The sequence below is a fragment of the Barbus barbus genome (assembly GCF_936440315.1).
Source record: "Barbus barbus genome assembly, chromosome: 38".
NCBI classification, from domain to species: Eukaryota; Metazoa; Chordata; class Actinopteri; order Cypriniformes; family Cyprinidae; genus Barbus; species Barbus barbus.
In genome coordinates, this window is record NC_136716.1 from 3,630,815 (window position 1) to 3,653,821 (window position 23,007).

General features: G+C 42.9%; 1 protein-coding gene across 1 annotated transcript; it reads right to left on the minus strand.

Annotated features, from left to right (window-relative positions):
- Window positions 1–1,176: 1,176 nt before the first annotated feature.
- LOC306857949 (proline-rich protein 12-like) lies at window positions 1,177–22,702 on the minus strand. The gene is made up of 16 exons (XM_079398246.1): window positions 22,162–22,702; window positions 21,850–22,038; window positions 19,957–20,114; window positions 18,850–19,011; window positions 13,978–18,485; window positions 12,837–13,022; window positions 12,061–12,751; window positions 10,780–11,273; window positions 10,553–10,669; window positions 8,113–8,246; window positions 7,313–7,743; window positions 6,515–6,634; window positions 6,316–6,413; window positions 3,550–3,681; window positions 2,492–2,587; window positions 1,177–2,403 (listed from the first exon to the last, which is right to left on the minus strand). The coding sequence occupies exons 2-16, from the start codon at window positions 21,930–21,932 to the stop codon at window positions 2,269–2,271; spliced, it is 7,545 nt and encodes a 2,514-aa protein (XP_079254372.1). The 5' UTR covers window positions 21,933–22,038; window positions 22,162–22,702; the 3' UTR covers window positions 1,177–2,268.
- Between the last annotated feature and the right edge of the window lie 305 nt (window positions 22,703–23,007).

The following is a 23,007-nucleotide window of genomic DNA, read 5'->3' on the forward strand; positions in this document are numbered from 1 at the left end:
TATATATATATATATATATATATATATATATATATATATATATATATATATATGTGTGTGTGTATATATATATATTAGAGGGAATTTGGTGCAGAGCTGTACTTCCCTTCATCATCTAATAATCCTGCCATATATATATATATATGTGTGTGTGTGTGTGTGTGTATGTATATATGTGTGTGTATGTGTATATATATGTATATATGTGTGTGTATGTATATATATATATATTTGTGTGTATATGTATGTGTATGTGCATATATATGTGTGTGTATATGTATATATGTGTGTGTGTGTATATATGTATATGTATATATGTGTGTGTATGTGTATATGTATATATGTGTGTGTATATGTATATATGTGTGTGTATGTGTATATGTATATGTATATATGTGTGTGTATATGTATATATGTGTGTATATATATATATGTGTGTGTGTGTGTGTGTTTATATATATATATATATATATATATATGTGTGTGTGTTTATATATATTTATAGAAGTGCTTAATAATGCACAAAACCTGGACACACCTATTCATATTTCCTACTATGAATAGTTGCCACATTATAGAATAATCATCAAAACTGCTGTCCTTCTCCATCTGTTAAAAACTTTAGTTCCAATTGATAATTGTCTACACAACTTAAGAATGTAAAGGTCATTAGGGTGATGAAAAATATAATAGAAAATAATTCAGTGGCAAAGTACTTTTTGACTTTGCATATTTGCTAATTTATGTAAATTGTAGGTCAGAGTTGTACTTTCTGGTTATACTTTTGGAAAACATTCCAAACCATTTCTATTTATTATCAGAAAAAGCTAGACATTTTTTACTTCTTTTTTTTTTTTTAAGTTCATGGCTGGAAATACCCTGCTGCAAAGGTAAGGTAACGTTAAAGAGAAGATATAGAGAGCATATGGTGTAGAACAACTGAAATAATAAACAAGAGGAAAAAGAGGAACTGCAATGAAGTCATGGCCAAAGTTCAAGAAAAAGAACAAAGCTTTGCATTTAGTCATCAAGGGAAGAACGCTCTGTGGAAGCCATAAACGGTTACAAAAGATCTGACTTGACTGTGATTAGAACACCTGTCACAGTTATTTTCCAGTGAACGCAGACTTCTCACGTGACCCTGAGGAGAAAAGCAGCATCTCATTTGACGCAATGTAGTTGTTGATGGTTTTATTTGTTTGTCAAATACAGGGATAGTCCATGTACAGAAGAATCGGGAGATTTTTGTCAAGAGCTGTACAATATTTACACAAAGGCTTTACTTTTGAAAGAAGCACAGTATTAGATTGTTCCAAAATAATACTCAGAATACAGACAAAAGACAAACAAATAAAAACAAATTTCCATTTTAAATAGTACTAATACATAATCCCTCCCTAATGGGAACCAGATGCTTCGCTCTCGCGTTCAATTCCATTTATTTTCTCTGTAGATGCACTGCAATAATACCGTCTGCGTAGCTTGAATAATTTGTTCTACTCTTGTCTTTCCCTTTTCTTCTGTAACAGATAAAAACATTTTCCATGGTATCTATGAGCAAAAAGGAAGACAGCTCAGAATGTGGCAATAAGATCCATTGATAACATCTGAAGGAACATTATTTGAACCGTTTTATATGAAGCATCACTGGTTTGTATTGTATGTGCGAACTCCTGTTAAAAATGTCTTTATAAATAATAAAAATGTATTACTTGTTTCACGCGTGTAGACTAAAGCATTGAATGTCATCACGCCGTTGCACGCGCCATCTTCCCGTGACTGCTTTCCCATCCACGCTCGTTTATAAAACAGAACCGTCACTCTTTCTCTCTCTCGTTTCAGAAAAAAAGCTGGAATAAAACTGCTATTGTCTTAAAAAATTATTTGTGTAAAATTCAGTAACAGACTTCCTCCTAGTGTCGACGCGATCTCCTCCTGTCAGTAATTCCCGCGATTCCAAAGTATAAAGTCTCCACACAGTATATTCCTTCAACCGTAGCTCTGTGTACCATCTCCTTCGGATTCAGTGAAAATTCAGTAAAGTCGGATCTCAGTTTGGTCTCCATTTGCCTGAACGTTCAGGAGGGATCCTGCATTTTGACAAGCGTTTGTAAAGAGTTAATAAAGTAACTGTCCGGCGGCCCAGTCCTCTCCTGTCGCCGTTTAAAAGAAGGATTTCTGTAAAACCGAGGAGGAGGAGCTTGGCAACAATACATCCAGCTTCTTTGTAGATCGAGGCCTCCTTGATTCCTCAACGTTTCTCCTGTCTTAAGCTTTTGTGCAGAGGGTCATCAGCTCTAAGAAGGAGTTGAAGAGCGTCTCCAGCCAGCTCTGATTGGCCATGCACTGCTGAACAACTTCCTCTTGTCCTGGATCTTCTGAAGCCTGCTCTATAGTGTTCGTCTGAAAGAAAAGACGGAGAATTTCGTTGAAGATTTGCATGGTGTTTGTTTGCTGCAGCTGCTTCTGGGAAATGCAGTTCAACGCTTACCTCTTTCTTACAGTGTAAGAAGGTATGATATTTATAATGATGCAGCGAATGGTAGAGACTGTAGAATCGACATGTTTCTGTTGACAACTTGAGGTCCTGGAGGAGACAGAAAGGAGACATGTTAGTAATTGTTTTATCCTTTCTACATTGTCAATTATTAGGGCTGTCAATGGATTCAAAATATTTTTTATATTTATTTAATTATATGATATGCTGCTCGTGTTCAATCTTTCTCTAAAAGTAAGCTAAATAAACAACAACAACAACAAGTCGCTGGGATCTATTTATAGCAATAGCCAAAAGTACATTGTTTGGGTCAAAATTATTGATTTTTTTTCCCATGTTCCATGAAGATATTTTGTAAATTAAATTTAAATTAAATTAAATTTGTTTAGTAATATGCATTGCTAAGAACTTCATTTTTACAACTTTAAAGGAGATTTTCTCAATATTTAGATTTTTTTGCACCCTCAGATTCCAGATAGTTGTATCTCGGTCAAATTTTGTCCCATTCTAACAAACCATATATCAATGGAAAGCTTATTAAAATTGACCCTTATGACTGGTTTTGTGGTCCAGGGTCACAAATGTCTCTTTTTCTCACAAAAAAAAAAATTAAAAAATACAGACAAATAGTAAACATCAACAATAATAATGTGAAATATTATTACTTTGTAAAATAACTGTTCTATATTTCAACATATTTTAAAATGTAATTTATACCTGTGATAAAAAGCTGAATTTTCAGCATCGTTACACATAATCCTTGAGAAATCATTCTAATATGCTAATTTGCTGCATTTCTGATTAATATTAATGTTGAAAACAGTTGTGCTGCTTCACATTTTTGTGGAAACGGTGACATTTTTTCTGGAATTGTCACTTTTGATTACTTAAAAAAAAGAATGCTTTTATTCATCTAGGCTGCATTTAAGTAATAATAAATTAAATTAAACAATAAATTGACAGCCCTATTCATTATATTTAAAAATGAAGGAGTGGGGATATGTTAAGCTGCCATAATCAAATCAGATTCAGAGGTCTGCAGTTTTGTTGACCTGTGGTTTGGGAACACTCTTTTTGATGCGGTTCAGCGTTTTGCGGTTGTAGCATTCACCACCCAGTCTGACCCTCACCATCCCCGAGTCCAGGGGCTCCGCCGTTATCTGAGGGAAAGTATGAAGAGCTTCCTGTGGAGCAGAAACACAAGGAAATTCAAGGAAATGGCTGTGACAGGGTTCAAAGAAGGTCTTTAAATTTAGCTTTTAGAATATTAATGTCACGGTGCACACACGAGGGAGGACACAGGAACACGCAGACGAGGATGTAACTTCAAATCATAGTCTTTACTGATAACATCAAGGCAGGGCAAGACAAGGCAAGACTGACACAGACAGGAACACTGGGGAGTAACGAGTAGACCAGACGAAATCTAACTCAACAGACAGGACTATAAATACACAGGTAAATCATAGATAACGAGACGAACACGGCTGGACAAGAATAAACTAATGATTACATATAAAAAGGACAGGAAACAAACCAAATATGGTAACATTAGGCGGGAACACATGACACACACGACAGAGGACTGACATAACTCCCCCCTCCCGAAAGGCTCGTCCTGAGCCTTAACAGTTCCATCGGGGATGGGGGGTGGGCGCTCTGGAGGCACCTCAGGACAGACACGGACCGGAACACAGCACGGGGACCTCCAGAGCGGAACAGACAGAGCGGAGGCCATGGCGGAGCTGGGAGCTCAGGAGGCCATGGCAGGTGGTCTTCGGGAGCTTGGCCTCGGACCCCTCGGCCCGGCCCCCACAGCCGGATCCCTTCACCCCCCCCCCCCCCCCCCCCAAAATAATTTCCCTGGGGAAGTTAGGGGGTATCAGGAGCCCTCCGGGGCTAGACACACAGAACAGTACATGACAGGACAGGAACAGGACTGGGACAGGACAACCCACATGGGCTAGAAGAACATGAACAGGACTGGACAGGACAACCCACAGGAACAGGAAGCCCGCCTGGGCTAGCTCGGAAGCTGAGGCTTCTCCTGGGTATGACAAGGAGTCAGGGGCCCTCACAGGGTCCCTCAGCAACCGCCTCCACTTCCACGACAAGGGGGCAGGCGGCTGGAAGTGGCCACTACAAGAAGAGCCGCCTGCCCCAGACGAGTCTCCGTGGACAAGACCGACCGATATGACATGATTAAAACTGTTCCTGTGGACACAACACAAAACCGGCACTCATGGCCGGAACTAGGAAACGGCGGCGGCCGGCGGGCATGAGTCAGCGGCGATCCGGCGGTCTTGACTCAGCGGCGATCCGGCGGGCATGAGTCAGCGGCGATCCGGCGGGCTTGACTTGGGGGGGGCCGCCGACGGTGGGTTGGCTCTCCCCACGGACGGCGGCATGATCTCCCGCGAATGGCGGCGTGACTTGGGGGAGCCACGGACGGCGGCATGACATGAGGGAGCCGCCGACGGTGGGTTGGCTTTCCCCACGGATGGTGGCGTCGATCTCCCGCGAACGGCGGGATGGAGTGAGCGGCAGGCTTGGGATAGCCGCGGGCAGCGGCGGATATCTCCCGCGATCGGCGGGCTGGAGGGCTCGCGGCCAGCGGAGTGGTGACTTCCTTGCCACGGGACAAACAGACAGGAACAAAATAAAAGACTTTCAAAACGAAAAAACAAAACGGTGTGAAGGGGCGCCGCTTACTGTTAGGTCTGGTCTTCTGTCACGGTGCACACACGAGGGAGGACACAGGAACACGCAGACGAGGATGTAACTTCAAATCATAGTCTTTACTGATAACATCAAGGCAGGGCAAGGCAAGACTGACACAGACAGGAACACCAGGGAGTAACGAGTAGTACGAAACTCAACAGACAGGACTGTACACAGGTAAATCATAGATAATGAGACGAACACGGCTGGACAAGAATAAACTAATGATTACATATAACAAGGACAGGAAACAAACCAAATATGGAAACATGAGACAGACGACAGAGGACTGACAATTAAAGTCTTCATTTAAATTTAAAAGGAATTTGTGAATTCACATGAGAAAATGTGCATGCTGTGAAAGTATAAAAAGTCTGATATTCATGAAATTCAGAATTACAGTAACACAACATGAGTGATTCAAATCTAATCATAGTATGTCACAGATTGTCTCGCATCATTTAGTATTTTATGCTGTAGATGCTTCAGGGCTCATGTCCTGAATGTGAGTCATGTGAGTTTAATGCTTTACTGTGCAGTTCTGAAACCACATTCAAAATCAGTCCGTTTCTGAAATGAGATAAAATGCATTAATGAATATCTGCAGTGTTTTTAATTATCCAGCAGCTAAGAATGCGTTGTGAAGTTGCATTGTGAATATAGAGTAGCAAAACACTATACATAATGCAACTGGTGTCTAAAACAAGATGGAAGAAGAAATCACCACAGTCATTTCTGAAATTTAGGTAAATCAGCATACTGAATAATCATTAAAAGGCTATTATTTCAGGAAAAGAGGTTTTTAATGGCATATGCAAGTAGACATTTAACTTAGTTTATATTCTGTCCATAGTCTGAATTCCTTTCATACTATATATTCTGTTTATAATCTGTGAAGGATGAAGAAAACGTGAGAAACAAGTCAACTAAGAAAAAAAGATTATATGGAAAAAAAAAGATGCTGGAAAAGAGAAAAAGTGCTTGAAAGTCCTTGATTTTCAAAACGTGGTCCCTGTTGCTAAGGGACATGAAAGAGAAACTGAGAAATTGAATTAAAAAAAAAAAATCAAGCAAGCACAAATAATAATGTGAAGTACCTGGTGCTGAGAGTTCATATTGACTCTTTTCAAAAGCTTCCTCTTCTGCTCACTCAGAAGACTGTCGATCTTGCGCATTGGAGGAAGATAGAGCTCGTCTGAAATAGCCAGTAATGCAAGAAGATGGGTGAATTTCATTTCATGTTCTGATGATGACAGAGCACTAAGGTCATTTTGGGAGGTAATCACATTCGCTTACCTTCTGTGTCCTCTAGAGCCTGAATCATGTCCGGGTCGAGTGCCGTACTGACCAGCATCTCCACGTAGCTCCGGTACATCTCACGCATCGCTCGTGTGTTCAGGCCCGCTTTCACGGAGACTGCCGGACAGACACGCATCACATCAAGACACCATCTTAACTCTACACTGCCTACTATTTTGTCACATGGCTGGATTGTTTTGTTTTTTCTGTGTAAAAAGTCATTTTGCATTCGAACTGCACAAAAACAAGTCACATTTCACCTGAAAATCCAGAGACTTTACAAAAAGAAAATCTAGCATATATTTAAGACAAAAAAGGGAAAATTTTACATTTTTCAGGCAATATTTTCATGACAATTATGCCTTCAACAATTCCTCCAACATAGTTTTGATTACAGTAATGCACATTAGAATAACTTTGTTTTCAGTACAGTAACAAAGTTGAGGAAATGTATGTCACACGGAAAAAATGTGGTACGAATTATTAAAATATATATATTTTTTAGGGGCTTTCAATTTTATGTATGGTAATTAGTCTGTTATAATTTTGTATGTTGTAATGTAAATGAGCTATGAGTCAAAAGTTGAACTGAGCTTTTCTTTTCTATGCGAAACTATTTCCTTTTTTTTCTTTTAATTTCGGAGTAAAATATAATGAATATTGTTGAGAGATTCGTCTTCCTTTTTTTTTCCTTTACTTTTTGTTACAAATGTCTTAATGATAAAAATACAGATTTAAGATGATTTCTGTCAATTTGTCACAAATGTATGCCATAAACGTTCAAAGTATACTCACTTTCATGCTCACTTGCTGAGGAGTCCGAGTCTGAGGACGAGGGTACCTCATTCAGCCACATCCTGCGTTTCTTGGGCGGAGGTTCAGCCTTCACCTTTGGCGGCTGAAGTTTGGCAGAGCGTTCAGTCTTCTTCTCCTGTCCACCGCCCCTCTTCTCCTCCTTCACCTTCCCTCGTTCTGTCACCGCTGCCCGTTTCTCAGGCTTCTGAGGTGGCGGAGGAGGAGGAGGTGAAGCTTTCTTCTCTTTTTCTTTCTCTTTCTTTTCTTCCTTCTCCTTGGTTTTAAGCACTTTTTCTTTGTCCCGCTGTTCCTTTAGCCGAATGTTGTTCTTCTCTCGGCTTTCCCGCGGCTCCTTAATCTTCTCAGTCCTCTCTAAGGGAGTCTGGTTGTTGGTGGGTGGCGCTAACTTCGGGAGTGGTTGAGACTGTCTCCTAAAAAGTAAAAAAACAACACCTTTATCAAGCATGCCAGCAGCACAAAACATGCAAACTTCCCTACCCTAGATCAATAAACATTAAGGGCCATCAAAAGTAACCATTAAGGGACATTACAGTAACCATATACCAACATATGAGAGCATGCTCAAGCTCTTTAAGTTTGGGTGGATTCTGATTGGCTGTCAATGTTTTTATCATTCATCAGCTGGAAAAAAAAAAATCTGTTATAGATCATTAGACATTTCATTGGTGCCTTGGTAGTCTGAATCAATTTTTTAGGAGATGCCTTCACACTCAAATGCTGTCTTCGAAATCATTGTCTCATTGACTTGACAAGACAGCAAGATAAAGGGGTCGTAATACCTCAGGTTGACAGTAGGTCTGTGCCAGGGCTTACAGGAACAGACCCTCACGTAGTCTTTTTTGTTTATGTTTTCCAGAAACTTCACATACAACCGCTGGTAGCGCTTTTTAGCATCCCCGAAGAAACCCAGATACTAAGAGGAAGCAGAGAAATTGAGGAGAAGGGGACAAAAGAGGGCATAACATTAGAAACTTACAATGACACAAAATTCACCTCATACAAATGCAAAAACAAAACGAAGCACAGAATCACCCATCAAGAGACAGTTCACCCAAAAATGAAAATTTGGTCATTAATTACTCGCTCTCATGTCGTTCCAAACCCATAAGACCTTTGATCATCTTCGGAACACAAATTGAGATATTTTTTATGAAATTCGTGAGCTTTCTGACCCTCCCATAGACATCAAGTGAACTACCACGGTCAAGGCACAGAAACGTAGCAAGCACATCGTTAAAATAGCCCATGTGACATCAGTGGTTCAACAGTAATTTTATGAAGCTACAATAAACCGGAAGAGAAGAAAAAGTTGCTATTTTTGTTTTCCTTGCGCACAAAAAGTATTCTCGAAGCTTCATATAATTACGGTGGAACCACTGATGTCACATGGATAATTTTCACCCAATAAGGTCTCAGGTGTGAATGGGGAGCAGGTGTGTTAAATCTGGTGTTATCGCTCTCACTCTCTCATACTGGTCACTGGAAGTTCAACATGGCACCTCATTGCAAAGAACTCTCTAAAGAGATCTGAAAAAAATAATTGTTGCTCTACATAAAGATGGCGTAGGCAATAAGAAGATTGCCAAGACCCTGAAACTGAGCTGCAGCACGATGGCCAAGACCATACAGCGGTTTAACAGGACAGGTTCCACTCAGATCAGGCCTCACCATGGTCGACCAAAGAAGTTGAATGCACGTGCTCAGCGTCATATCCAGAGGTTGTGTTTGGGAAATAGACGTGAGTGATGCCAGCATTGCTGCAGAGATTGAAGGGGTGGGGGGTCAGGCCATACGCCGCACATTGCATCAAATTGGTCTGCATGGCTGTCGTCCCAGAAGGAAGCCTCTTCTAAAGATGATGCACAAGAAAGCCTGCAAACAGTTTGCTGAAGACAAGCAGACTAAGGACATGGATTACTGGAACCATGTCCTGTGGTCTGATGAGACCAAGATAAACTTATTTGGTTCAGATGGTGTCAAGCGTGTGTGGCGGCAACCAGGTGAGGAGTGCAAAGACAAGTGTGTCTTGCCTACAGTCAAGCATGGTGGTGGGAGTGTCATGGTCTGGGGCTGCATGAGTGCTGCCAGCACTGGGGATACTGAAGCAGAGACTGGGCCGCATGGCAGTATTCCAACATGATAACGACCCCAAACACACCTCCAAGGCGACCACTGCCTTGCTAAAGAAGCTGAGGGTAAAGGTGAAGGACTGGCCAAGCATGTCTCCAGACCTAAACCCTATTGAGCATCTGTGGGGCATCCTCAAACGGAAGGTGGAGGAGCGCAAGGTCTCTAACATCCACCAGCTCTGCAATGTCGTCATGGAGGAGTGGAAGAGGATTCCAGTGGCAACCTGTGAAGCTCTGGTGAACTCCATGCCCAAGAGGGTTAAGACAGCTGGAACAGTTCTACTCCGCCATCATTGAATCCATCCTCTGCACTTCAAAAACTGTCTGGTTCAGCTCAGCTACCAAATCTGACCTCAGAAGACTACGGAAGGTAGTCCGGACTGCTGAGCAAATCATTGGTACAACCTTCCCCACTCTTCAAGAACTGTACTCATCCAGAGTGAGCAAAAGGGCTGGCAAAATCACTCTGGACCCCTCACATCCAGCACGCTCCATCTTTGAACTGTTACCGTCTGGTCGATGCTACAGAGCTCTGAGCACCAGAACAACCAGACACAGGAGCAGTTTCTTCCCTCAGGCAATCCATCTCATGAACACTTGACAATAAAACGTGGAACACACAACTCTATTATACATAATTTATTCACCACACTTATTTTTTATTTATTTAAAAAAATATATAATTTCAAATTTGCACATATCAGACCTGTACACACATAATTGTCTATATTATATATTGCATTTTCCTGTATTGTACATTACCTATTTGGATATTTGGATATTCTTTTATTATCTGTGTCCTGTCCTGTTGCTGTCTTTCTGTTGCACTGTGGAGCTTCTGTCACTATAACAAATTCCTTGTATGTGTAAACATACTTGGCCAATAAAGCTCATTCTGATTCTGATTCTGATATTTACACACATACATACATAGTATATCAGTCTGGCGAGTAAACTAAAAAATTTACTAGCCAATGGCAATTTAATTGCAAAGGTGTCTGTATAGGGTTGGTAGAAATAAATAAAAAGTAGAAATAGCTGAAACATTGTGTGCAGATTTTTACAAATGATGTGATTGGTCATGACTCACATTACTAGTGGCACAAAACTGTCTCTGTCCATCCTTAATCTCAGGGGAAAACTTCTGCAGCAGAGCTTTCTGTACACGCCAAATGGGAGGGGGCTCTCGTCCTGTCTGCAGGGCCAACTAGGTAGAGACACACCAAATTAAACCAACATAACACATCACAAACAATACACATATGTATAATACACATGCTGGCAAAGATCAAAAAGAAACAGAATGCACTGATGTACCTTCAGACTCCTGATGTCCTCAATCCGCACCACAAACTCATCCCTCTCTCTGAAAATGCCCTCGCCTCCACTCTCACTCTCATCCTCATCAGTCTCGCCAACAATGGCAGCACCGCTCTGTTTCTGTGCCAAGTGCAACGGTAAAATCTGAGGCGCAGGGGGCTCTTCAGGAGAAGCGGGCTCTGCAATAGATTCCTGTACCGGAGGTGTACTGGGAGAAGGTGGGCTAGAGGAGAGAGGAGGCTCTGCAGGAGGAGGAGGTAGAGGAGAGATGACAGGCACAGAAGAAGCCTCAGGACTGGGTGGAGGCGAGGAATGCTGTAGTGGTGATTTCTGAGAGGGGGAAGGATTGTCCTCCTGTTGAGGGAGAGGAGAGGGAAGGGGGAGGGGTGGAAGCGGTGATGGCGAAGAGGTGGAGGAGGGAGCAGGGGATGATGGGGAAACTGGTGGGAGAGACGGGGGAGCTTGGGCTTCAATAGCTTCTTTGGGCGAGTCTGCATGAGAGAAGAGTACTCTTAAATTTTCAGCTTCCCACAGTATGAACAAAAGAACAGCAAACAAGTATTCTATTGTGTTTTAATAATGCCCTATTTTAAAGGGATAGTTCACCCAAAAATGAACATTCTGTCAATAATTACTCACTCTCATGTTGTTCCAAACCCGTAAGACCCTCATTCATCTTCAGAAAACAAATTAAGATTTTTTGATGAAATCCAGGAGCTTTCTGACCCTCCATAGGCAAGAAAACTACCACAAGGCCCAGAAATATCGTTTTAACATCATTAAAAGAGTCCACGTGACATCAGTGGTTCAACCTTAATTTTATGAAGCTACGAGAATTCTTTTTGTTTTGCGAAGAAAACAAAAATAACAACTCTCCGCCACCATTCACGAGAGTACCACAATGCATACGTGAATATCTGGCTGGAAGAGAAGAAATTGTTTAATAAAGTTGTTATTTTTGTTTTCTTTGCACACAAAAAGTATTCTCGTAGCTTCATGAAATTACAGTTATTTTAACAATGTCTTTACTATGTTTCTGGACCTTGAACGTGGTAGTTCCCTTGCTGTCTCTGCTGGGTTAGAGAAAGCTGTCGGATTCCATCAAAAACATCTTAATTTGTGTTCCGAAGATGAACAAAGGTCTAACGGCTTTCGCACAACATGAGGGGGAGTAATTAATGACAGAGTTTTCATTTTTGGGTAAACTATCCCTTTAACAAAGCACAGGTGTTTGCGAAAGCTGCTTAATTCATCCTACTTTCCAAAAATGACCCTCACCTCCAAATTTGGGGACACTCAGCAGCTCCATATCTGGGACTTTCTCCTTTTCTTCATTGTCTTGCTCCACAACCTCGTCTACATCTTTCGCTTTTTCTTCCATTTCTTCTTCCTGCTCTTCTCTTTGCAATCTTGCGGGCTCAACAGAGTGGGTGGGGGCATGCGAGGGTGGGTGTGTATGCAGTGGTGATTGAGGGCTGAGGGCTGGTGGCTGCTGTGTTGGTGTCAGTGGTTCCAGAGGAGGTGGAGGAGGGGGTGGCGGAAGTGAAGGAGGCTGCATTGAGGAGGTGAGCTGAGGAGTGTCATACAGAGCAGAGATTGCAGAGGAGATGCTCTTTTGCAGGTCCTGGTTCTTTCCGACGGAGTCCTCCTCATCGGAAGAGAAGGAGGGCAATGTCTCAAGGTTCCTTTTCAGCTCTTCATCCAAGCGCTTGCATGGGCTCGGACAGCCTCCCAAAGACAGTCCTCCATCGCTTTCACCATCTCCATAACCAGATACGGCTGCAGCAGCTGGGGGAGGTGGCGGTTGAGGGGATAATGGGCGAATGCCTCCACTTTTCCCAGGAGACACATCTTCATTTCCAGCGCTGTCAGCTGAGCCCGTCGACATTCCTGATGGCCTTTTTCCAGATTTAAGAAAATCTAGAAATGAGGCAACAAAGCCAGTCTTCTCAGAGTCTTTCTCTTCCAACTAAAAATAAAGGACAGAATTAATCGTTAGATAAAAAAACGTAAAAATAAGCTCACAAACACAACTTTACACTGCATTCTCATACCTCATGGGATTTAGACTTCTTGTCTTGAGGTCTGTTCATGTCAGGCACTCCGGGAGTCCCAGGGCTCAATCCCAAAGAGGGTGCTGAACCAAGGGATCCATCTGAGAGAGCCGGATCAGTGCCTGACAAGGAGTCTGTCCGCAACAAGGCATCAGAAGATGACATGGTTCCAATAGGAAGTTTAATCTAATAAAGGGAAACAAGACATTATAGAAAATAACCTGGAATGTTATCGAAGCAGTTGTCCCATCATTCAATAGCTACTAGTAGGGCCCTATGAAACCCATTTTATTTTTTCACAAATTCCATTTAATTTTTTTCCACATTCCATTTTTTCCGTTTTAATCTTTGTGGTTTTCGTTTTTTCCATTTAAATTTTTCCAGACTCTGTTTTAATGGTTCAATTTAATATTATTAATTAAAAAGCATGTCTAATTAATTGAAATCATGAAATTTGCCAAATATACCAGAAATTTATTGAAAGTTTAACAAAAATTACTTTTAAGGCCCTATGCAATACTTTTTTTATTATTATTTTATTTCTTTTTTCAGAAATACTGTTGTGCAATTATGTTTTTCTAGTAATTTTTTCTGGTAAATATTCCTTAGAAATTAATGTCTCAACAATAGTTATATTATTAGTAGTAGTGCTATCATTACATTAAGTAATAGTTTTATTATTAGTAGCAGTACTATCATTACATTAAGCAATATATTTCAGTCAGTTTCTTCAAGTTAAACCAAACTTTTATTTTGACGGGTTGCTGTGAAGACCTTTACGTTTCTGTCGTATATGATATGACGGTAGATTTTCGCCAATGAAACTGTCAAATGCTCATAAAGTGACTCTCATAGCAGTTTTAGAAATTATGTTTATGTGCTCATATATTGAGACGACAGAGGCTGAAAAAAACCACAAGCGTTATGTAGTGCACCATTCATTCAAACAGAGACACGCAGAACATGCAGGATTCATATTTAAAAAGTATTTTTGCAGATTATTATTCACTGACCCTAGTCCATATCCCAATTTGATTTAAGCATACAGGCCGACTTTTGATTTAATTGTCCAAAATTTGGCAAATTCCATGACATTCCGCGTTATCCAGTAAATTTTAAATTTTAAATTTGAACAGCTTACCTTGATGGGTTTGATTGGCTCTTGATGCTGTGGCTGCTGCTGTGATTGGTGATGCATTTGCTCCTGCATGTGTTGCTGATACATCTGATTTTGGTCTTTATTGGCCATCTCCATGTCCATCATAGATTCATCCCGTCTACCTCTGCCTCTTCCTCTTCCTCTGCCTCTGCCTCTTTCAGGAACATATCCTGTTCCATACTCTCCCATCATACCCCTAGAGTGGTGAGGTTCCGGCAATGGGCGTATACGTGGTCGTCCACGTGGCCTTGGAGGGCCTTCTCGTTTAGGCTTTGAGGGCTTCCTGCCTCTTTTCTTCGGTCCATCTTGTGGCATCAACTGCGGAGGGGGACCAAGAGATGGGTATCCAAAATCTAGATCACCCATTAAAGGGCTTAAAGTTCCCCCTCCCACACCGCTTGATTTGCGACAACTGGACACGAGGTCTGGTATCAAATCAGGAAGTCGGCTTCGGCTGTTGAGGCGAATGTCAGCTGGGATGTCGGCCTTATCCTCATCATCTTCAAATTCATACTCCTGTGCATAGCTCTTCTTGGGCAAGGAGTTTGGATCAGGTCTTTCCTTCAGCAGATGGAAGGAACTCGACTTCAGGAGCTTCTTTGGGCGAGAAGAACAGAAGATGGGAGAGGTAAGACCCCCAGATCCAGACCCAGATCCCCCAGTACCTCCCATTTTGGCACCAGATGCCTCCCCCACTGTTCCAGTTGTCCCCATTCCAAGGCTGGCTGGTTGAGATTGGATCAGTCCAAGCTGCTCTGTGTTGACTGTAGATGGGAGCTCATGAGTCTTCAAGGAGTCAAGATCCAAATGCATGGTTCCATTGTCAGGTTCTGAAAGATCATGGCAATACTGCCCATACCCCTGGTCACTGTGATGGCCAAGCATATCATAACTTGGACCTGTATTGTCTCCTCCTCCAGGCGTTGTTTTAATACCTTCCATTCCTTCCTGCACTGCTTGGCCAGGTGCAACCCCATCTTGACCCTGCCCAGCTCCTCCTGAGCAAGTGGATTTGTACTCCTCAGGGCAGAACATTTCCTCCATTCCAGGAAAGAATGAGCGGTCCTCATCTGGGAGAAGAGCATCAGGAAAGCAGATGGATGTTAAAGGAACAAACCTCTGGCTATGTTGGCTTTGATTTTGGTTTTGATTAGATTTCACTGCTGAATTCCTGGTGTCAAATTGAGCCTCTCCTTGATGCTGCTCAAGTTGAGGTTGCGGAATCTGGGCGGTATGAGAGGGGTGAGACTGCTCCTGTTGCTGAGAAGCTGCTGAGGAGGACTGTGGAGGAAGGTGATGATGGCTCTGCTGATTAGGATGGGAGGGGTGAGGGTGTTGATGGTGGGAGTTAGGATGTTGAGGACCTTGTGATGATTGTTGCTGTTGGTGGTGATGGTGGGATAGGTGGTGTCCATGGGAAGTTGTCGATAAACTCATGTCTGACTCAGGAAGATATGAGTGTAACTCCGAGGCATGGTGCTGCGTTGGGTGGTGAGATGAAAGTCTTTGTTGCTCCTGCGATTGACGCCTTTCTACACTTCCTGCTGTTCCTGTTCCAGAATTTCCCCTGCTTCCTTCGCCTCCTGTCCTTTCATCCACCATTGCTCCCTCTTGGCTAGATGTCCGAGAGAGGGAATGCTCCAGCATGTCTAGTGAAGACACCGTGTTGGACTTAGGGCGGCTCTGGTCTTGCTGCTGGGTACTATGACCATAGTGACCAGCTGCTTCCATAGCCTGGGACTGAAGCTGGAGTTGGAGCTGGGATGTCTGGGGCTGGGAATGGGTCTCTGCTGACACAACTCCCCCAGTGGCTTCCATAAGGGCCTGCTGGCTTACAGAGTGCTGTTGTTGCTGAGGGTCTATCTTGCTGCGGGTGTGGGACAACACAGACTGCAACAAATGAGAGGGTTGGTGAGACTGGTCAGTCGGAGAGTCCATAAGCGACTGTGACTGGGAGTGACGTTGTTGTTGCTGCTGTGGTTGTTGTTGATGTGGATGTGACTGATGATGTTGAGTTTGTTGTTGATGTGCCTGTTGATGCTGATGGTGATGTTGCTGCAGATCAGGTGTCTTACGTATGTAAGTCATATCGCCTGAATCTTGAGGCTTCTTCTGAAGATCCATGTGCGGGTGAGAGTGCAGGTGTGGGTGGGTGGGTGTATGTGGAGTGTGTTGATGGTGGGAGGTTGAGTGTTGAGGAATGGAGTGTTGGGAATACGGGTCACCTCGCCCATAATGCACCACTGATCCCAGAGAATCGTGATGATGATGAGGATGGGAATGTGTTTGATCCGAACTCCCTCGTCCTCCATCACTTACAGTTCTGTTGCTCTTCTGCTGTGGTTGTTGTTGATGTGGTTGTTTATGCTGCTGTTGATGTTGTTGTTGTTGGTGCTGTTGCTGTTTCTTTAGGGACATCTCCAACTGACTGTCCAGTCCAGCTCCACTCCCTGTGCCAGAGACAGCAGCATTAGAGGTGGCACTATGTGTTCGAATTACACTCTGAAGGTGGTACCTCTCTTCCGAGCTTTTGCTCATCTCATAAGCAAGCCCCTTATTTCCATCCTGAGCTGGAAGGACTGGAGGCTGCTGGGTGGGCTGCGAGGAATGATGGCTTTGTGGCGCATGGTGATGGGATGCTTGAGGAGCAGGACTCTGGGCTTGAAGAAGGTGTTGGATGAGGAAATCATCATCTACATCATCATCCTGTTGTGACCTAGACTCTGTTACACCAAGCATGCTGTTATCAGACTTTGTTTTTGGAGGAGCAGAGGGGTGGTAGGGTTGTGATCTAGGTCCTCTTGTGTCAGGGTACCCTTGTGGAGAAGGCAGAAATGAAGGCGAGAGAACAGAAGACAGATATTTGTTGGATCCTGTTCCAACAGGCGACTGAGCAGGTCGTGAAGGCGCAGGAGAATGCAGACCAGGGCGGATGATTCCAGAATTGCTAGAAGGAGATGGGCTTGAATCAGGGATGTGGTAAGATCCACCACCTCCTCCACCTCCCACGCTACCGCTGCCTCCAGTTCCTGCACTGCCTCCACTACTACTACCACCAGTTGTTCCACCACTTGCTCCTGACCTAAGAAGGGCAGGTGAGTGTCCTGATGCACCATAACCCATTGAGGGACTTCCAGCACCACCTAAGGATGGTGGCAGAGACCCATAACCTGAATCAGTCCCATATACTGATTCCGCTGAAAACGATTGACTTCCCAAATTCCCATACCCTTTAGCCACTCCAGAGGTCCTAGCTGAAGGAAGATCATGAGACTGTGGAGAACTGAATCCCCCATATGACTGGGAAAGGTGTGATGGGGGAGGTTGACTTGGAGAAAAAGACTGGGGTTGTGGCTGAGGAGGGGTCTGGCCCGTTAGACCACTCGATGACTTGACTGGAGCCACTGGGGATCCATAACCCGAGAGGCACGACTTGGGAAGGGTTTGCTGGGTGGAGTTAGAGGAGTTCTGAGGGGGCTGGGAATGTGACTGGGGTGGAGGGGGAACAGTCTGGGTTGGTGGCTGTTGTCGAGAGGATGCAGAGGCAGAAGTGGAGGTTGGAATAGAATTAGACTGACGAGCACTAGCAGATGCAGAGGAGGAGGAAGAGGATGAAGATGAGGATGAAGCAGAAGAGGCAGAGGGTGGTGTGTGGGGGGTTCTGGAAGAGGATACAGATCCAGAAGAGGAGTAACCACTACTGGAGCTGCTCTTAGTTCCCTTTCCAGCCCCACCTGAGGATGAAGATGATGAGGACCCATAAGAAGGTTGGATTATTGGTCTGTACGGTTCAGTCCTGGGGGAGGGTTTATGGTCTGAGGAAGGACTGTGTTCACCTAGGGGACTGCAAGAGAGGCCAGCATGGCGAGTATGAGTGGCCTGCTGATATCCTGACACCCCACAGCTAAGGTAGTGCTGAAGCGGGTGAGGGGTGGATGAGGGGGCTTGCGCTGGAGAGGGACGTTGGTAGTGTTTAATTACACTGTCTTGTCTCGGTACTGTCCGCTCTTGGGATGTTGGCTGAGGTGGAGCAGGGGTAGAGGAAAACACAGAGGCACTGTACAACTGGGAGGACTGGTCTTGAAGCTGGGAGGACAGCAAGTTGAATTGATGAGATGGCAAATGGCGGGCAGAAACTGAGGCTGCAGAGGAGGCTTGAGCAGATGTCACCCCACCCCCAGTTGGATCATGACTTCCACGGTAAGCCGCAGCTGCACCCTGTGATGACAACAGGCGGTCAAAGCCAAGACTTGACTGAGAAGGCGTCTTGATGTGAAGTAAAGGATCATGGGGTGACAGGAGGCCATTGGAGGTGGGACTGAAAGTGGGCGTGTCCTGTAGGGACAATGAGGGGGTCACACCAGGAAAGGACCGCCCTGAAAATGGTGCTGGGTGCTGATAGGCAGACAAAGCAGATGAGGATGGGAAGGATCCAGATCCAGGAAGGGCACCAGAGATGAAAAGCTCTGCAGGGGCAGGAGTGTGCATGGCTAAAATTTGGAGAAAAAAAAAAAACACAAAGAAAAGACAAAAACTAAGGCTAAGAAAACACATACTAAAATAATAAATTTTAAAAAACTTAACGATTACAAAAGACAATACTGGATTTCGACATCTGTGCACAATGAGTTATTACAAGAGCCAATTAATGTTTTTTAATATGTGGCTAACAAGTTGTTGCTATGGCAACAGTGTTGTCAGTGCTGGCTGAATGCACTTACAGTTCACCAGCATTTCCTCCATACATTCAACATATCTGATGCAAACAGTGACAGTGCATTCTTCATCTGATCCTTATCAAATGTGTTATTTCATTTTGTGCAAACTTCATATGACTCAGTAAACTAAGATTACCGGTCTGCCATGATGGAGTGCGAAACTGAGATAGGAGAGATGAGGCAGAGGGAGGTGGCTGTGGACCCCGGGACTCTAGTGCAGATATAAGATTCATAACCGAAGGATCTGGGCCTGATGGACTTGCATGGTGCAGCCCAGCATCAAAAAGTCCAGACAGGCCTAAGAAACCACACATATGGAAAAACAAGCATGTAATGAGCACATTTGCTAAACACGGCATTAATTCTATACAAAAGATATATCCTCTTAATAAGGGACATCAAATGTATTGGTGCATCGGTGAAAAGTCAATACTACAACAAAAATATAAATGTATCAATACCAGTCTCTCTACTAACTCTGTAATACAAAATATATCGCTTTCAAATGCTCACGTCTTGTGTGCATGCTCTAATTCACATGCACTTCTTGGTCAAAAACACTTGTCTTGGCAGAGCATTGATGTAAACAATCGATTTGGTCTTAAGTGAATGTAAACAGACCTGCTTCTCAGTCAAAACTCTTACAGCAGTTATTCATACATAATAATATATTATATTTTCTAGTCATGCAGTGCAGACTACTTAGTAGTTTTTATATTGCATGTGATAACTTTTTGATTTCGTATTCGTCATCCTTTCCTATCAAAATGCTTGCTACGGATGCGGAAACGCAGAAAACGGAACCTGTTCTGAATTTTTTATGACGGACGAACGTTTCGGAGGCAGTGTGTAAACGTGATTGACACAATGTGAGGTCGTATTTATTTTTCAACGTGCAAAAAATTGCGGATGAAAATTCCGGACTCAGTGTCTTAAGACATAAGCTCTATAATAATTGGGCACATTGTGCTTCAAAACCTCAGGAATGCAGTGCATCTTCTTATGCAAGGGTGTCCACATCACAACCATCACAAATAAATAAAAAATTTCTGGGCTTGCTGTGATCAACAATATTCTGTGATCACTTTATCTGATCATAAATCAATTGCTATATCAATAAATGATCAGCATACATCATAAATAAAAATGAGATATTCCACAAGTTCTGTGGCTCTATACACGTCAACATGATACAAAGAAACCAAACCAGATGTTTGAACAAAGTCAAAGTAATGTCACTCACCCAGGCTCCTTCCAGCTGCACCCCAAGCCCCACCCTGGCCGGATCCACCAGGATGGTGATTGGTAGCATACCCCTGCAGGGGATGGGGAGTGGCGTAGGCTTGGCGATGAAGAAGTTCAGACTCTGGATGTGATGATCTAGTGCTGCCGTACACCAAGCTGACAAAACCAGAGATCAACAGTGACTGAGCATTAATTATCAATGATGCTTGAAGCAAGTGTTAAAGTTATTAAACAGTTTGCGTATGGTCATTTTAGTACAGTAACTAATGCATAACCAAGTTCGTTAATGAGAAATATTTAAGTAGCAATTTTGGATAGGGTATTATACTGGTATAATTAACTTGTAATTCAATTCTATAAGGTTTCGTAATTTCTAATTAGTACAAAATTCATAATTTTGAATGAATAATCAAAATTAATCATCTGTAATAAATAAATGTGGATCTATGTATCAGTAAAATCACGAATTACCTCTGTGACCTGATGATCTGTCAAATACAAATTATATAATAAATCACACCATAAAAAGTGCATTATGAGAAAAAGTGGCTTTTATTAATGTTTATTTGTTGTTGCTTATTGACTTTAAGAACTCAAAAAGAACAGTCATCCAGCTTTTATAATGTGCTGTTATGTTTTTTTTTTTTAATACATAGATTTGTAATGTCTGACATAATTACTTGTATTGGTGCACTCTAATATTTGCATATCTGGAGCTGTATTAGAGCTGAAACATCCTAACTCATCCTTATCTTACCTATCAGCCATGACGATTTTACTCAGGATCTCATTCAGAGCACTTCTCAGATATTAAGATAATAAACTTCCTTATACAATAAAGTATAAAACACTATAATAAACACGAACAGCATTTTTGAGATATTGAACTATTGAACATTACTATTATATTTAGATTCAGTGGGCTGTACAACAGAAACATTTTTAATTTAGATATCATTAATTAAGATCTGCTCGGATATAAAGATTGAAAGACTTTAAAATAATGGCTTTTTATTATTATCTTGCCACTGTTATATATGTGTACTGTATGTAAAACAATCATGTCAGCAAAGTACTTTGAAATTGATCATATTAAAATTATGCCTATTTAATAAAAGTCAAACATAATGTTTTATTTATGCAATGATTTGTTGACTAGAATTCGCGTTTTAATGTGTGACGGTGAGCATAGCATTGGAGGCTAACTTGTTAGCAAAGCAGCGCAGGTCGCTCCCATCTTCAGAAGAACAAGCTTCACGGATGTCTTAACGGAAACGATGGGCGTTTTTTTGTTTTTGATTTTCCACTGGCCTGAAGTAAAACCTAAAATAGGTTTTAGAGCAATTTTTTTAGTTTAAATCAATACTAGGCCCACATGCGACATTAGCATGATGAGGTTAGCTAACGTCAGCTGAATGGAAGGTTTAACTGTACCAGAGGCCGCTTAGCATTGTTTCCACGATTAACGAGGAATGTGTTTCAACAAAATGCTATAAACGTGCATTTCCAACGCGTTTAATTCTGGCATGGTGTGTTCGTTTAAACGGTTGCAAATAGATAAAGCGGTTCGCGTTGTTTTTAGCGACCTTTTCTCGGTATGCTTGACCCGAGCGGATGCTAAATGCATCTACGAGGGGATCTGTACTAAAATCGTGCAGACTTCACCCCGCCCCCCACCTTTTTTCTTCCCTCTCCTCCCCAAACCGCACATTAGTCCATCAATCACACTTGAAATGTCCAAAGCTGCAATCCCTCGCTTATTTGCATAACAATAGCTACACTAATACCTTCTGACATCCTACGCAAATCCATCGTCAGATGCAAATGCACGGTGTGTTTTGCCCCAAACAGCGGACATCATTCTGTGTTTTCAGCATGGCTGCATGCTTACCTTGCTTTGGCTGATCTCTCGTAGCTCCATCCGGCTCCTGCGCCCAAATCACCGAAGCCAGCTCCAGGGTAATTTCTGTCCATCGCTTCGCAATCACGCGCGGCTGGCCGGTGCGAGCGAACGGTTTCGGTGCAAAACTCTCTTCTGCAGCAAGATCGCGGCCCCGTTGTCAGTTTTTAATCATTCTTCCTGGTGAGAGACGACTAAGTCCATAAGAGTGAAAGATAGCAAAAGGGAGAGGGAAATGGAGGGGAGGAGATGAGTGCGTGATAGAGGGGGTGTTCACCGACCACCTCCAAAGAAATAACTCACCTCCTTTTCAGCCTTTTCTCATTTAAAACCAGATCAAGTAATGCCATGCTCCTGGCGGGCGGCGAAGAATTGGGTTTGACCTGGTTACCGAGAAATTACCGATGGACGCATATGACCGTATACGTCCTTTCCCTTGTTTCTCCTCCCCTTTCTCCACTTACTTTACTTGTATGAAATATGCATCGAGCGAGCAAGGGGCTGTTAAACGACTGCTATATTACGCATGCAACGATATTGCGAGCGAATCTGAAGAAAGGCGACATTTAAATGCCACGCGCAGGGTTGTTGTGAGCTAGCAGCGCGCGCTAGCTCTGTGTCGACGCATCAAAATAAGATGCTGCTGCTGCTGCTGTGTTTTCGGTAAATCCCGCTCACTTGTGTTCGACTCAACGATTTGTAAAACCGACGCTGCGCGCAGATGCCGCACGGTTCGCTTGAACGTCGAGCTCGAGGCCTCCCTTTTTCATAATATTAGTCATTTTCCCTCGAAGACGCCATTTTTGAAGGCGGCTGTTTCTCTCGCTTCTCCCTCCCCTCTGTCGTCTGGTCCACCTCACCTCCTCGAACAGAAGCTATTCCCGGAACACATCGCTCCCTCTTAGTCAACCAAAATGGTCAGAGACCAGAGAAGGGGGATGCACGATGTCTGGCCTTCAAGTGAAAAGAGCGTCATTGTGGGCTTCGTGTTGTTGCTGTGGTAAAGCCCCCCCACACCTTTGACAATGACCATGAACGGTGACAAATCCTTTAGTATTTACATATGCGACCCTGGACCACAAAACCAGTCATAAGGGTCCATTTAAAAAAAAAAAGAGAGATTTATGCATCATCTGAAAGCTGAATAAA

Coding starts and splice junctions, on each gene's coding strand:
- LOC306857949 (XM_079398246.1), bottom strand. CDS start 21,932: ATGGACAGAAATTACCCTGGAGCTGGCTTCGGTGATTTGGGCGCAGGA. Junction 13,023..13,977: donor AGCCAATCAAACCCATCAAG/GTAAGCTGTTCA, acceptor TCCCTTTATTAG/ATTAAACTTCCTATTGGAAC. Junction 11,274..12,060: donor GAGTGTCCCCAAATTTGGAG/GTGAGGGTCATT, acceptor TCTCTCATGCAG/ACTCGCCCAAAGAAGCTATT.